Here is a 17,281-nt window from a genome sequence, read left to right as displayed (position 1 = left end):
GGCAATTTGGCAGCTTTCAACCCAAATTACCCAGACCTACTCAGTGCATACATCCAAAAACAAATCCTGATATAAACCCAAAGCTTAATCAGGATTTTAATTGTAAATGTAGGAAAACACAATTGGCCAATGAGATTGCACTTGTGACTAAGTCTAGGACTTTGGCCCAAAAAAGAGAGCGTAATTTACTGGTGTACCAAGTACACTAATAAAATACCTTGCTACTGTATTGCATGCATTTATGTTAGCTCCTGTGTACCAAATAGCAAAGGAATATTTAATCCTGGGATATGAATGTTGTGCTTGTTTCACAGTATGTCAAGAAATAGTCACAACAAATAAAAACATTTTTTATTATTTATTTTAACTTTCATCATACATTTGATGGCTGCTTCTCTCATTAGCATCCACCCCATGTCAGTCTAGCCACATGATCAGTCTTCTGCTTTGTGGGCTTAACAAAACCCAAGAGCTCCAATTCAGAAACTGCCCTAATGAAACGAGCACTGAGAAATAGAGTTAAGGATTCTGGCTCATCGGTGAGCAATTTCAAAGAAAGAAAAAAGCAAATTAAATTTAAATATTGTCAGTACCAGTAAAAAAAAAGTTAAAATCATGTTATGGCCCCTTACAATGGCAGAAACTGTAGACTCAGTGGGAACATCACAGAATAATCACTTATGGTCTAAGGGGCCTATTTAATGCAGAGCGATTTGCTGTTGAAACAGTATTGGAAAGCTCATAATGAAGGGGTAATGTGAAAATGTGTGATGTTTCCTTACAGTAATTCTCAGCAATGTTGTCATTTTTTAAACCCAGCCTGGGTAATGGCAGTTAGTAGCTGATTGGCTGGTCATTTATCACGCTTTATCTGGTCACTTTTTGAAGCTTGGCAAATCTGGTCATATGTCGACCATACACGGTCCGATGTACGGGTGCGATGAGAAGAGCACTCCTGCGCACATCCCACCAAGTATGTGCTGCCTGTACTTTTTGAACTGTATTGCATCGCATCTAGTTCAAAACGCATGGTGCGTCAGCACATCGCATGCGTTTCAAACTAGATGCAATGCAACCTAGTTTAAAACGGACGGTGCGCATTGCACCGTGTATGGGCGGCATTACACTGTCAAAAAGCAAATACTCTAGAAATTCCCACTCATAAACAAACACAAATTGCCTAAAAGATCATTACAGTACACAGATCTACAACTTATTGCACTGATTATTTAAGGATAATTGTACATTCCAGTTTTAAACCCCAATATTAGGTTCCAGCAATACATTTGGCTATCTTGCTCCTGGAATCACTCCAGCATGGTTTAAATCCTTTTATAGTTTCACCCAGATCAATTAGACTTTTTTTTTTCAAAGATATATTCTGCTTGTACAGCCAAGGCTATTCCTGATCTGTCAGAAGCGAAAGCTGATCTGGGACAAAGAGGATTTAAAGATTGAGCAGTTTCATATTATTAATGAGGTGACACACAATCACATCCAAGTTTTGGGCAGAGGACAAGCCTTTGCATGTGCAGGATTTCTAAATGTTCAGCTGCTGCTCCACATTCTACTTACAGACAAATAAAGGGATAAATAAGAGGATACTGAGTCATTTCATCCACTTGCTTTAGGGAATCTGAATCACTGTCATCACTAGCATTGACAACTGTGGCAAATGCCTGCAAATACATGACAATAAAAAATGTCATTAATCAGGATGCACAATCTACACCATAGCAACAGGTTCTAATAATGAAAAAAAAAATTATATTGAGAATCAGTATACCTTGCGAGAGAGCATAAGTTCAGATATTATGGAAGTGATTTTATTGGACGACACTTTGGCGACAGACAATGATTGTGCGCCTGATTTTGAACTCCCTCCCCTTCACCCGCTGTTTCCACCTCGCCTGTTCCCTGAGGCGCTGTAATAATGGCGAGTGTGGCCCTTAAAATGGTGGGGCTCTATCCGAATAGTACTATACACCCTGGACCATCTTCCCCCCTCCTATCCCCCCCACCCTCTTGCGTTATCCCTTTCATTTTCTTTTGTAATATACTAAACTGTAAAACTTATGGAGAAATGTATATGATTTATACTCTCTTTTTGTCATATGTGCCTGAAGCTGTATACTCTTCATTGCTTTCTCCTTCAATAGAGTTTAAAAAAACAAAAAACAATATGTGGGGCTTGCCACAAAATTCTGTGGACTCGCTGTATTTGCGGCGAACCTCTCCGTTTAAGGGGATCCCCACCACCCTCTCACGGCGAGGATTTGATTGTTACATTGAATACGGCAAAGGGACGGTAAGAGGGTTTGACTGTGAGGATGGCTTGTTTTCGCCGAGGAAAAGCCAGCCTCGCCGTACAAACTCTCTCGCCAGCCGCATTGAATTTCACCCAATATATCTGAAATATTTTTCCAGATGTATTACATTGATGTGCTTAATGTTAATACCGTTTGCTGGCTATACAAATATTGCATAGTGGGTACCCAGTATTATCTATATGCAAACAGCAATGCTTGGTCAAAATAAAAATACCTACAGTATGTACGAAGTATCATGTTTACCACTTACCTCTAACCAGTCGTAAAGGTTAATTAGTCTTCCACATTCAAGATGTAGTTTGAATGCAATACAAATATCAGGTGCTGCACTAGACAGGGTTCCTTCACTGTCCAATGACTGAGTAGAAAGAGGAGACCAATGAAAAATGATTACATCAGTAATTAACTTTGTGTTCTAAAACACATCCTCCCATATAAAATAAATGCACCTCATACTGTTAAAATGACAGTCTCGCTACCTTTAAGTAAGATGAAGGGCTGTTGAGCGCAGTGTGCAGTGCGACACGGGGCACAGCATTCAGATGCTTGCGTAGGATGTTGGCAGAACCAAAATATACGACCTCATGTAACAGCTGCACTTGTGGGGGTGCCAAGTAATCTCTGAAACAAAAGCAAATGTCAAAACCCAATCCTTTATGCAGTTACTGAATTATTGTAAATGTGTAGAAGACTGAAATAACATTTGTTAAAATAAATCTTAAACACACATACAGGAACATAACTGTAGAAGACAGCTTGTGTGTTACCAAGTTTATGATATAGTTTATGATGTAGCCCTAGGCCACAACATGGGCTAAAGTAGCAGAAACTAGTACATACACAAATAAGGATGACGGGATGTGTATCTGTAAAGAGCCTTGTTCTACAAAGTGAAATATACTCTATTTGAGTTGTCATTTTGCCTTTACATTTTGACAGTTTCAAGCACTAATAGGATTGAAGGAATGGCCCTGAGCATCCAATCAGCAGTGTGGAGGAGGGCGGCTGTGTCTGTTGGGTAACAAGTGAGAGAGGAGGGCTTTTTTCCAGCTTCTCACTGAGCAGCTGCTAGACTGACAGTAATTAGCATTCCTATAAAGTTACCAGCAGTACCTACTCGCTGTTGCAGTGTGATTATTCATATTATTCAGTGATGCATTTTTTTTATTTCCCTTATCTGTGTTCATCTTCTAATTCTTTATTTGAATAATACTTCATGATTTTAGCAAGGAAATAATGTTGAAAAATAAAAACAGATATCTTAACAAAAGTACAAAGATGCATAATATGAAAATTCCTAAATATTCCATGGGAACTTCAGATGCATGGGAAGCCCACTCGCAGAGTGCACATGCGTCCTACAGTGCTAAGGACATAGCGGTAAATTTACTAAAGCTTCTAAAAATGAAAAAAGGTGCTGTTGCCCTCCGCAACCAAAAAGATTGAGTGTATCATTTCTCTATTGTAACCTAGAAAATGTAGACCAAATCAAAATTGGTTGCACTGTGCAACCTCACATCCTTTTCATTAGAAGCTTTTGTAAGAATACTTGACATTTTTCTGACTTACACACGTTTTGTCTTTATTGTGTGTGGTGGTAGTGACGTGGCAACAACATGACTGAGTTTCAACCTACATATGAAAATGATGATCATTATCACCTTTTTGGTATGATTGGTTAATCATACACCTGATTATAATCCTACAAACTTCTTGACTCAAGTGTAACTAGAAGAATTTATGCTATTTTAAGGCAAAGGGTAATCATACCAAATATTGAATGGATTTAGGTTTGTCTTCTGTTCATTCACTTTGCATTTTGTTAATTGTCAAAAAATAACTATTAACACTTGTATTTTAAAATAAAAACATTTTTTCTTTTACATCATTATTGAAAACCAAATAAAAATAAAAAAAAAGTCTACTTAGGTACACATGCTGCTATAACAAAGCTCTTTGTCCCCAATGGGTGTGGATTAATTTATAGACGGTCAATAGGTCGAAAGGTTGAAAAGGTGAACATATAAAATGTTGACCGGCTCAAGAGGTTTCCATGAGATGGTAGACACTTTGTTTTCCTTTCCTTTTTGGGTGTTATGTAACTATATAAAGTATGACCATTCAGCTGGCAGACTATGGGCACAGTGGCTTGGGTTGCTTGCCACAACTTGGGGGTAAATTTACTAAGATGGGAGATCTAGTAAATATTGGATTACCCATAGCATCCAATCAGAGCCTAATTTGTGTTTATTTAGCTCCTTCTAGGAGATAATATAATTTGATAGGTTGCTATGAGCAACACCCCAACTTCAATAGAACTCACATCCTAGTAAAATATACCTAGTTATTGTTCTGAATAGTTAGATAGTAAAAGAAGCAGAAGTTGAGAAATCATGAGCCCCCCTTCCAAAAAAAATAAAGCGTTGATTTCTTGAACCTGTCAACCTTTTGACCTTCTCGGCCTTACGTTGACTTTTTGATTGTCGATCTATCATCCAAACCCCAACAAAATGGTATAAAATGAATGTTAAGAAAACAAAACAAAAAAAAACAAACAGTTTAACACTCAAAGGGGGAGATTTATCAAAGCTTGAGGAGAGATAAAGTATTGAAAGCAAAAGTACCAACCAATCAGCTTCTGTCTTTACATGTCATTCCATAGGTGTCCAATGGAATAAAGATTATACCACACCAATAGCTTTCTTGCTCAAACCTATTTACTTTGCTTCCATGTTGATCCCAATTTTCCCATTTCAACCTCTGTAAAAAAGATAAAGCCCTGTCTTGCTCTGAATGCTATTAAAACGCTCAACTGTGCCCTCATCCGTTTTTGCGTTGCACCAAGCCAGTGGTTGCATCGGGTGTTGGTGGTAGCCACCAGTGTGCACATTAGGTGCATGTATATAAAAAAGGAGGCATGGCTTAGTGGAATCAGTGTGGCGTTGAATAAGCCCATCGTTTACATCATTATCGGGGGCGTGAACCTCATGGTAAGCCCTCTGGTTGCACCACTGTGGGGATGTACCCCCTTAGGAGCAGGGCACTGCAGAATAATGTTGCAGTGCAGCATCCGGTTCCGTTACTACAGAGAAGCTGGTATTTTGTTGTCACAACCGGGTGCATCTCAAATCCTACTTGTAACGCCCCTGCAGCCTGTCTATCCTCCATTTTGCTAGTCACCTTTTCTACCTTCACAGTTGTCGCATTTCTGCAGCTCCACCTGTTATATCTCTGTATCAGAGGAGCACATGGCAGGCTCCACACATGCATTAGATAAGGGGATTGTTCATCACAAGTTACAGTAAAATATTAAAACTATAGTATGAGCACACACACACCTGACAAAGCCATCAAGAAAATCCACCACTTCAAGGCGGAGAGTTTCAAACCTATTCAGTTTCTTTGTTCTTCTTGTTTCTTTCATTTCTAATAGAGTCTAGAAAAGCCAATGTATTAAATATGAGATGAAGGCCGTCTAAAAATCACCATAAAAATTACAGCAACATCAAAATCTAATCAAACTCTCTTCTGACCAGTGGCAAACTCAAATTTAATCTGTAAAATATTTAAATGTGATCATTTAGCAGAATATGAAAGACCAGCGAATCCATATTTGCATTAAGGACAAATGTATAGCAGAGTACTTACCCAGCTTCAGACATTTTATAAATCCCTTGTTGCTATCTCTGAGAGTGCACAAAGTATATCACTTAAGGGGTGTACAGACACTTTGATTTTGACAGGTTTTCGATTAGATTTTGCCTATAGACTCGAAATCGAATGGTTTTTAAGACGTTTTCGTGCAGGCAAGGAAATATCGAATTTGATCCAGTAAATCAAATGTGTACACTGTGCCTTGAATGCACATCAGAATCGATATTGAATGCTAAAAAAAGGAGCAGATCAAATGTGAAATCGAATGGAAAGCAAAGGCCAAATCGAAGGGGGTGGAAGTGGGGAAATCGAAAGCAAATCAAAGCAAAAGTAAATTGATGCGTGTGTACACACCTTTACAGTAGCATTACTCCTTGTATTAGGTCTGAGGAGGCGATGTAAAGACTTTTTCGGTGGCTTACTCAAGGCAAATGACTGATATACTGAAGAGCGTGTGAGGTGTGTCTGCCGACATTTCTAAGCATTTGAACATTAAGTATGGTTCACACGGTTTACGTGAACCAAAGTCGACACATGGGAGGGTCGACATGGGCTTATGTTGACATGGCATTGGGTCTACACATGCATAAGGTCGACATGGGGTTTCTTACTTTTTATCTGGGTGTCGACACAGTTGACATTGACCGCGATCGGTGTACTGTGTCCCCTCACATGGCTTGCTGCGCTCGTCATGCTTTGGGCATGGTGTCTCGCTCCCACCACACCCTAGTGGATGGTAGAGCATGAAATACTGCCTGTCGGATAAAAAAAACGTGAAAAGCCCATGTCGACCTAATGATTGTGTCGATCTAATGACCCTGTTGACCTTCGGAGGTGTCCAATTATGCCCATTTTGACCTTCAGTGGTCACCCAAATGCATGTCGACCTTAGGTGTGTGGACCTAACGATCATATAGAATTTATACCGCTGCTCTATCCCACTTGTGCTTGTAGCCATCACTGACAGGATTCTATTAAGACTGTCAAAACTTTGAAAAGATTATGTCACATTAAAACATGCATATATTTCTTTAACTACAACTATGCAGAAATAAAATACACAAAATAGATTTATGAGAATTGCCCTATTTAGCTAGCAGTTTACTGCAGGAATTTCAATCATTTTCTTACAAAGTACCTTTTATTTATACATTTTAATCAAGTGCCATCACTTCATCAAGGATAACTACCTTCGCCTCATGGGAGCTGTAAAATACCGTGCCTTATTTAAACTGCTTAATGTAATTAAGTGAAAGAAAATTAATAACCAACAATATGTACATCATAAATGCAAAGTCTGCATTATAAACAACATAAGTAGACTAACCTTCTGAAGTTGGTAAAGATCTGTTTTTTTGTTCAGGTCTTTCTGAGGTAAATTCTCTTCATCGTCCACATTTTCAAAATTATCTCCTGAAATAAATGAATTAGAATGAGCAAAAATAACATTTTGTTTGGCTGCATTTTACAGTCATTTGAGAAACATTTTGGCCAGTATTTAATGCTCCCAATTCACAGTTTTTTCGGCGAATCGGGCTGTTTTCATTCCTTGCGGTGAATTTTTTTCACTGAAAATCTGATTCACCCTATTCAATGTTCACTGTTCGCCGAAAGCGAACAGTGAATGCGGGCCAGTTCTCCGTTTCATGCTCGCTGCAATTCGCTGGTGTATTTCAATGGGGTTTTCACTGGGATTTGCCGAGAGTGTATTCAATGCTCAAATGGAGAACTGCTTTCTCCATTGATTTTCGCCATGATTCTCCATTTTACATTCGTCATCTTTTTTAGGTGAACTGGAATGTGATCTTTTAAAATAAAGCATTTCTTTTATTTTTTTGGTGTCAAAAAATCAGATTTTTTTTTCTGTGAAGGGGCATGCTATTTTTATTCATGTGCTTGGAGCACATGAATATATTTTTAATTATTATTATTTTTTTTTTTACACATTCGCCAGCAGGGGGCGAGAGCCGGGAGCCGCTCATTAATATTCATTTATTCACTGCACACTGGTTCCGATCATTACATATGCACGATCGGGACCAGTGAGTGCTGCGGCTCCCTAGCACAGCCCCCTGCCAGCTCTGGGGGGGCTCTCCCTGTGTCCTCAACAGCCCTCCTTCACCCCCACAGTGTCCGGCGCAGTCAGGAAGGCTTCCATCTCCCTGCCTGCAGCCGTCCCCCAGCTCCCCGGCGGCATTCGCCGGGGGGGGGGGGGGGTTAAAATTCGCCGCCAGGGGCATAGAGCCCCTGACGCGTTCAATAAGAAAGACGGGCGGCATCCCGGCGAATCGCCCTACAGGGAGAATTGAGGCGAAAGTGTACACAGGATTCGCTGCTGCCCCCGATTCCAACCTTTGTGTAACACACATGTGCTTAAGGTATAAATAAATATTATGATGATATTAATAAGAATGATGCAAAAATAAATATTACAGATTGCAGTTATACATCTCAGTACAGCTCAGGGATCAGTCACGTCAATAAAAGTACGGTACATTTTCATAGATACAAAAAAAGGATATGTGCAACACTAAGCAGCATAATTACTTGCAAACATCATAGCAATCAATTTGAACATGTGATCAGCATGTACTCAGTGGTATATCTACCATAATTCCAAAAGCCTGTTTCGGGCATGACTGCACCCAGGGACGGATTGAGATCTAAAAGTGTCCCATGAAAAATGACTAAAAGTTTATTTGTTAACAGTTATTTATATAGTGCACACATATTCCGCAGCACTATACAGAGAATATTTTAACACTCTCATTAGTCCCTGCCCCAGTGGAGCTTACAATCTTTATTCCCTACCACATGTACATGCACACACATTCATTCCAGGGTTAATTTTGTTGGGAGCCAATTAACCTACCTGCATATTTTTGGATTGTTGGATGAACCCAGAGTGCCGGAGTAAACCCACGCAAGCATGGGGAGAATATACAAACTCTGCATAGTTAGGGCCATGGTGGGTATTGAACCCATGAGCTCAGTGCTGTGAGGCAGTAACGCAAACCATTACACCATCCATGCTGCCCAAGTGGCTTTACATGGATGGCACCAAATCAAATGTAGGCGGAACCAATGACAAAATAGGTGGAATTAATACATCATTACACCTGTGTGAAAGCCGTGGTTAATTCCGTCATGTGGCTTAATTCCATAGCTTCAGGCACTTACTGTGCATATTGTGAAGTAACTGAGTAACTCCAAGGGCCAAATGTAATAGGGTGAGAGTTTCAGAAAGTGAGAGATTTTGGGAGAGTTTTCCCATGTTTTTAAAAGCAGCAATCAATTACATGGCAAAATCAACCTGGTTTAGCCATGTAATTGATTGCTCCTTTAAAAAACATGGAAAAACTCTCCCAAAATCTCTCACTTTCTGAAACTCTCATCCTATTACATTTGGCCCCAAGAGTCATGTCCTGTGTCTAATTGAATCTGCCCCAAATATAAATGAAAGCCTGATGGCTCTTGATTCATCAATCTGAATGCACTGACTTCGGTCATGTTACTGAGGTATCTTCTGCCCTACATATGTGGTGATACATGTATAGGCACTCACAGTGGAGGGATATGCATGTACAGGGCCCCATTATTACTGTTGCCGGCCCTGGCAGCACGAGGCATGTGCAGCAGCTCTGCTCTGACCCTTACACTGCATGATGTGGTGGCAGCTCTATTAATCATATTATATATACCAGTGCTATTGTTGTCATAATTTAAGGCACTTGCCAAGAGAAGGGGGTTTGCCTATGCTTACCACCCAGCAGCTCCATTGCAGAGCAGGAGGCATGCAAAACTCCCCTCCCTACCTGGCGAGCAGTGGCAGAGCAAGCAGCCCATGGCAGAGGTATAGAGGGGAATATAGGCATATGAAAACACTGCTGAGGGGTTGAGGACGGGGCTGAGGAAGGTAACGAGGGAAGAGGAATATGCAGATACTGCTGATGGGCTGAGAAATGTAGCGGGAGCTGAGTATGGGGATTAAGGGCTCACCACCCTAGTCTACATCTCCAGCCCTCCTTCTTAAGAGCATGCCCCCTTTTAAGTGCCCTTTCCTTTTCAGGTGTATGCACAGCAGTACACCCTGGCATAAACACTATAAACACTAGTTCCCCTTAAATGTTCCATACTGCCCGCTTTGATCACTGCTTGGCAGTCTAGTGGGCGCCAGACCATTAAGTGGCTGTGATAAACCTCAAACTTCCACATTATAACCCCCCCCCCCCCCCCCCTTGGAGTCCAGCAACACCCCAGACATGGTTATAACCCTAGATAGCACCCACTCCTGTCCCTTTAACAAATGCCACAATGAATATAGATGGGCACCAACCTTAGATGAGACCTGGCAAAGATTGGTTGTATGGGAGACAGGAAAGGAGTGGGGCCACTACTCTAGGCAGGACTACATCTTAAAGAAAAAAAGAGCTGGCTGACAGGTGGCCTCACATCTCCATTGGCCTACCAAGAAACATCCCTGCAAGGGGCGTGGTCGATACGCCGCTGGCTGCCCCTTCCTAATAGGGGATTCAACTTTCTCTGATTTATATAGTTTTTTGATGCTGCCACATGATGATATAGCATTCCTGCCATCCTATGCTGTGGAAGTCCTTAGTGCAATACACAAAAAATTATGCCATTACAGAATTTAAATAGATGTTCAATCCAGCTGGTAAATGAGAAAATCTTTTACAGTGCACTACTTACAAACACTCGTTTCCAAAAAATGATTAGTAAGTCAATTTACAAAGTGCAATACAAGTGGATGCACACTGCTTTTGCATTTACAAAAAGCTACCTCTCTGTTTCATATGAGTATGTTAAGGTGCACGCGCACCATAGTCTTGGAACTACCTTATAACAGAGGGATTCACCTTAAAAATGGACAAGTCCTTCAATTTCACCATTTGATTTTTGTTCCTCAAATTCTGCTTGTTTCATCTACATTTATGCCTTAAATGGGTCAAGAAAGTGAGTAGACACAATGACTGTTACTTTTGTGTGCTTGTATGCTTTTATGCTTTTATTACAAAATCCATAGAAACACAGTTTTCCAGCAAAATTCAACTGGAAGATGCAAACAATGTCTCCTTACAAAAAAGGATAACAACTGATTTTGATCACTTCATTGAGGTGGTTGAAGTCCTTCTGTAGGGATGAAAATGTGAAGTAAAATACTGTAGGGGATGCTAAGCGCACCCACTCCACTCCTTTAGTAACAGAAGAGATCTTACACTACTTACTGTACCCACAAGTCAGTACACATTTTCTGCACTAACATTGCTTTAAAACAAATATAGCCACAAGCCATAAATGTGCTAAGTGAAGACAAGGGTTCGGGGCTATAATTTTGTTGGCCATAACAGATACTGTTTGTCATAGCAGTTCCGTAGTCCAGCAGCAATCATTATAAGCGATGCCTCAGTTTATTTAGTCCCATGTGCATCAGTTTGTATATACACGTCACATAATTTTTTATTAGATCTCTGGAAGCTGCTGCGTAAAATCGATGTTTACACTTCTTACTAATATACCTTACTGCGTCTGCAGGAGGCATGAGGAGCATTGACCCAGAGCATACACTGCTAGCAGTCTACGGAGCCAGATCGGAGCCTGCTGTGCAGGTGTATCATCTAGTCAGCTTTAGTTCAGCAAACATATGGCATGAGAAGCTCAGTGAGCCAATGTAAGAAACAGACTTGAGCTGTACAATAATAAAATCCTCTACCATACCATGAACTGCATAGATACTTCATAACACACACACTGAAATGTGATGTCCGCAATGTGCTGTTCTGTGCATCGCGGGCAGAAACATCGTTCAGTAGTGATAATGTGTGTACCGTATTGAGCAAATGTGTGCAGACAAACATTAGGGTGATATTTTCCATAACTGAATCAGCTTATTGTACAAATCATCCAAATCATTACGGAGATGGTTGTTGCAGGGGACAATACAAAAAAACTAGGTATTCGGTACGTACAGGATATACCAAAGTTCGTTCCGGATAATTAATATAACAGATATTAGGTCATAAAGGGGCTCATGTAGAGTTGGATCAAAAAGGTGCATTTTATGGAGGTTGCATGGCTGGGTGCAGCATTACATGATGGTACTGTACTGGATATGCACCCATTGTAAGTAAGGAGATAATATAACACAATAACATTCACAATGTAAAATAAAGATTCAAATACATTTAACTATTCATTATGCACAATCAATCACTTACAAATCTGTTCCATTCTCCTTTTAAAATCTCAATGCAGCCCAATTGCAAATATCATGTACATGATAAAGAGTCCAGACGCAGTCAGTAGTAGTCATTAGCGGATAGGGCACCCTGACAGACATATATGCATCTTTTCTGTGGTCCACATTTGCATGATGCAGGAGGTACTCAGGCCCATGCCTGCAGGCAACTGCCATCCATTGTTCCAGATGTGCGCATATAAAATGCACTTATGCCCAACTCAACATGGTAGACAGAATAGGTCTTACAATCTGTTAGATTGTACTTCAGAAATAGGAATGTACAACGCTTATAACAGATATAGGAATGGCGCCGTCCATAAGAAGATAAAAAAAACACTCCAATTTGGGAAAGGATCAGAAACACATGACACTTATTAAACATCTACCTCTAAGATTTTCTGCTTCTTCCATGCTGATAAACTGAGCATAAAGTTCTTAGTGATCAGTGCGGTTAATAAATGGTTAAGGTGATCTCTGGATACTTCTCCAGAAACTCTTCCAATGCAGCTGTGTAAACAGTTCATTCAGAAGTTACTGCTAGAAAAACATTTAAAATAACTGCCTTCTAGGCATGTGCATTAATTAGGGACAAAGGCCAAACACTACTTCTAAGACATGGGGGGCTGCACTGTATGCATGGAACTAAATGTGTTCCATGCAGAGTTGTACACACCTTTGCAAATGGACTATTCCTGTCCATGCCTATAACTTTGTTTGTTTGATATTTCTCATCATAATCAGGGCGCAGCCCTAGCCTACATGTGTCCTTTTAATCTGCTGCTTATTTATTTATTTACAGTTTCTTATATAGCGCAGCAGATTCCGTTGCGCTTTACCATTGTCAACAGAGATAAAACAAACTGGGTAACAACAGACCAACTTGGAGATAATAGGGCCCTGCTGCAAGCTTACAATCTATATGTATATAGGAGGGAAACACAAGGACAGGCACCAGTAATAGCATAGCTTGTAGGTCCAGAAGGGAAGCTATATAATGCATAAGTGCCTCAGGGGGTTATGCGTATGGAACTTAAATATGATAGGCTTGCCTGAAGAGGTGAGTTTTCAGGGAACGCTTGAAAGTTTGGAGGCTTATTGTATGTGGAAGGGCATTCCATAGGGTGGGAGCAGCCCGATGAAAGTCCTGTAATAGTGAATGGGAGCTGGTGATCCGTGCAAAAGAGACGCAGATCTTGTGCAGAGCGGAGTGGTCGAGATGGGAGCGGATCAGCAGACAATGAGCGTCTTGCTAGGAAGATCAGCCTAGCAGCAGCATTTAGAATGGATTGCAGTGGCGAGAGTCTGTTCTTGGGAAGACCAGTTAGGAGACTATTGCAATAATAAATGCGGGATATAACGAGTGCATGGATAAGAGATATAGTAGTGTCTTGTGTGAGATAGGGTCGTATTTTGGATATGTTTTTTAGATGCACGTAACATGATTTGGTGACAGATTGAATGTGGGGAACAAAGGACAGTTCAGAGTTGATAATGACCCCAAGGCAACGAGCTTGTGGGGTAGGGTAGATTGGGGAGTTGTCAACAGTGATGGAGATATGAGGACGGTAACTGTTCTTAGATGGTGGGAATATATAAGTAATTCCGTTTTGGAAATATTGAGTTTGAGGTGGCGAGAAGACAACCAAGATGAGAGGTCAGAGAGGCATTCAGAGACTCGGCCCAAAACCACTGATGACAACTCTGGGGTTGATAGATAAATTTCATCCGCATATAAATGATAATGAAATCCGAAAGAGCTGATGAGTTTGCCAAGAGATGAGGTAAAAATTGAGAAAAGCAGAGGACCCAAGACTGAGCCTTGCGGAACTCTGACTGATAGAGGTAGTGAAGAGGAAGTAGAGTCAGAGAAGCGAACACTGAAAGAGTGATCAGATAGGTAAGATGTGAACCAGGAAAGGACTGTATCATTAAGACCTAGGGCAGTGGTGTCAAACACAAGGCCCGCGGGCCAAATCTGGCCCGCCAGACCTCTTCATGTGGCCCGCGCAACCGCCGCCAGCTCTCACCTTTTATTCTCGATTTTTTTTTTTTAACAAGAAAGCCGCCTCTTCAGCGCATGCGCGGCAGCCTACAAGCCAGAGAACGTCTGCCCTCTAGCGCAGTGCCGCCGGTCATCAACCCCTCCTCCGCTCCCTTCTGCTGTATAGGAGCCAGAGACAGGAAAGAGCAGGTCCGTCGTGGTGAATGGTGCTGCTGCTGCTGTGCGCTCCAGGTCACTTACTGCTGAGTGTGCACTGCACAGTGACCGGGAGCGCGCTGCCCCCCACTCCTGGATAGATAGTGCGAGGAGCGCTACTCACAGGAGGGAGGGGGAAATGCGCCTGTGTGAGAGCGCAGCTGTGTCCTTGGTGGTGGAGCAGCTCAGACTGGAGTGGACGCATCAGAGCGGGTAAGTGTCAAACTCTCTGCCTATGTGTGTGTGTGTGTGTGTGCACTGGCACATTGCAGCCCATCATTAATTGCTGTGTCCCATGATAATAAGCAGGACATATGCCCTAAGACTGAGTGCTGCCCCCCTGTGCAGGCAGCGTGTGCTCTAATGCACTGCAGTTCACAGCAATAGCAGGAGGGAAATGCTACTGCTGAGTATACAATAATTGAATGCAGTGACAATAATTTATGATAATAAAGGCCCTTATTCTAATTCGGACGGTACGGCCCGCGTGCGGCCGTACCGCCGATGTTTTTATTCTGCACATGCGCAGAGGTCAATCTGCGCATGTGCAGCCCCCTTCGCCGCAGACGTATTTCGTCCGCCGCAAAGGGGGCGTATAGGGGCGTGAGGGGCTTCATACCCTCATTTCCCTATGTGTACGCCCCGCGTTTCATGGGCGTTCCCATGCAAACGCGGGGCGTATGCATGGTAATGAGGGTATGACGCAACTCATGGGGGCGGAAAGCTGACGTCGCCGGATGTCAGCTCTCAGCCCCCATACAAGCTAGCACACGGACGATTGTCCGTGTGGTCTCAGCTTGCGGGAGCTGCTGGGGCGTGCGGACCTGCCTTCGATGGTCGACGACCATCGAATGCAGGGGGCAGCTCCCACCATGGTGGAGGCGTACGCCTCCACCATTTTTATGCGGATCGCCAGCCGTCCGTGTACGGACGGCCGTGGCGATCCGTCTCGTGGGCGGGGATTGGTTTGTGCGGCCAGAGCACCGTGTGCGGCTCTGGCCGCACCAACCAGAATAAGGGCCAAAGAGTGGACACATAGTCCTACAGATACAACCGGCCCTTTGAGGGTGACCAAACTGCTGATGCGGCCCCCGATGAATTTGAGTTTGACACCCCTGACCTAGGGAGTGCAGTGTTTGTATGAGAAGAGTATGATCAACAGTGTCAAACGCAGCAGAAATATCTAGAAGAATAAGTAGTGATTAATGGCCTTTAAACTTGGCAGTTACCAGATCATTTCCCACTTTAGTCAGTGCTGTCTCAGTGGAGTGTTGGGAACAAAAGCCTGACTGATAAGTCTCTCCAGCAGCTTGGAGAAGCATGGGGGCTGAGATAGGATGATAGTTAGAGAGAGAGTGTTAGGGTCAGAATTGTGTGTTTTCAGAATTATAGTGATCATTGCATGTTTTAGCAAAGAAGAAAAAGTACCAGTAGCAAGAGAGATTGCAGATTTTATTTAAGGTTGGGATAAGAACAGGAGACAGAGTTTCAATAACTTGTGCAGGTATAGGATCAAGAGGAGAGGTAGTGGGTTCAGGTGGGGAAGGACGAGGTTGTGGAAGAGCATACCATTTCATCTCGGATGTTATCAATCTTGTCCTTAAAGTAGGGTGCAAGTTCTTGTTCACTGAGGGTAGCCGGTGGGGGAGAAGAGGAAGGGTACACAAGAGACTTAAATGTGTTAAAAAGTTGCTTAGGGTTGGTGGCATGCGAAGAGATGAGAGATTGGAAGTACGTTTGTTTGGCAGTGTCCAAAGCATTGCAGTAGGAGTGGTAGATAGACTTATATGTGAGGAAATCCTTCAGATTACGTGATTTACACCATTGGTGTTCTACTGTATGTGACTGAGTTTGTAGTTGGTTTGTCATTTTGGTGTGCCACGGCTGGCATCTAAGCCTGAGGGTGGTGTAATGGGTAGCTGGAGCCACTTTAACAAGGGCTGTTTCAAGAGTCAGGTACAGGTGGGAAACAGCAGAGTCGGGAGAGGTAAGTGTAGGAATTAGAGAGGGCTGTTGTTGCAGAGAGGTGGAAAGTTCTGGAAAATTAATAGCATTAGTATTTCTACGGGTTAGAGTAGGCATGCATGATTTCTGTGTCAGTGAGCTTGGGGTAATGGAGGAGAGCAAGAGGGTAATGAGATTGTGATCAGAGAGAGGGAAAATAGTGTTTGTAAAATCAGGGACTGAGCACAGCCTGGTGAAAACAAGGTCAAGGCAGTGGCCTTCCTCGTCAGTAGAGGACTCGGACCACTGGGAGAGGCCGAGAGAGGAGGTTAGAGAGAGGAGTTTGAAAGCCTGCAAAAGATTGTGGACTGTCAATAGCAATATTGAAGTCACCCAGGATGATGGTGGAGATGTCAGAGGATAAGAAGTTTGGGAGCCAGGCAGAGAAATCTTCCAGAAATTGAGATTTGGGAAGCCCAGGTGGGTGATAGATAGCATCAACACGCAGAGAGAAAGGAGAAAAATCCTAATAGATTGATGGCAAGCTGTTTGAGGTATAGCGGGAAGAGGATGGGGCATGCACAACTATAATATATTTGCTGTACAAGGAAGACCCAGGGGTAAGATTGAGTGGTGCATGCTGTGGCAATAACTGCAATGACAATGCAAAAGCACACATCTGTAGGTGGGGATGCAGTTATAATCCCGGCGGTCGGTTATAATCCCGACACTTTCTCCCTCTATGGGTGTCCACGACACCCATAGAAGGAGAATAAATTATATATCACCGGTGCACACTCCCATCGCAGGCAATATGGTTGCTCAGCAACCATATTGCCCGCGATTTTAGACAAAATCGCCCCCGTTTGTACACAGCCTTAGTCCCACTCCCTGTAT

General features: G+C 42.4%; 1 protein-coding gene across 5 annotated transcripts in view; it reads right to left on the bottom strand.

The window, feature by feature from the left end:
- Positions 1 to 336: 336 nt before the first annotated feature.
- Positions 337 to 17,281, bottom strand: part of ORC3 (origin recognition complex subunit 3) — a 118,837-nt gene continuing 101,892 nt past the window's right edge. For all 5 annotated transcript variants that reach the window (XM_083177106.1, XM_083177105.1, XM_083177103.1 and 2 more), the window contains exons 16-21: positions 7,312 to 7,397; positions 5,669 to 5,766; positions 2,810 to 2,951; positions 2,581 to 2,688; positions 1,606 to 1,679; positions 337 to 506 (exon numbers count right to left, since the gene is read on the bottom strand). In XM_083177106.1, coding sequence (XP_083033232.1) covers positions 401 to 506; positions 1,606 to 1,679; positions 2,581 to 2,688; positions 2,810 to 2,951; positions 5,669 to 5,766; positions 7,312 to 7,397 — 614 coding nt within the window. In that variant the 3' untranslated portion in view covers positions 337 to 400. The remainder of the gene's footprint in view (positions 507 to 1,605; positions 1,680 to 2,580; positions 2,689 to 2,809; positions 2,952 to 5,668; positions 5,767 to 7,311; positions 7,398 to 17,281) is intronic.

The sequence above is a fragment of the Crinia signifera genome, chromosome 3 (assembly GCF_055691185.1).
Source record: "Crinia signifera chromosome 3, ASM5569118v1, whole genome shotgun sequence".
Classification (NCBI taxonomy): Eukaryota; Metazoa; Chordata; class Amphibia; order Anura; family Myobatrachidae; genus Crinia; species Crinia signifera.
Note: the sequence above shows the minus strand (reverse complement) of the source record. Positions and strands in the feature narration are given on the sequence as shown.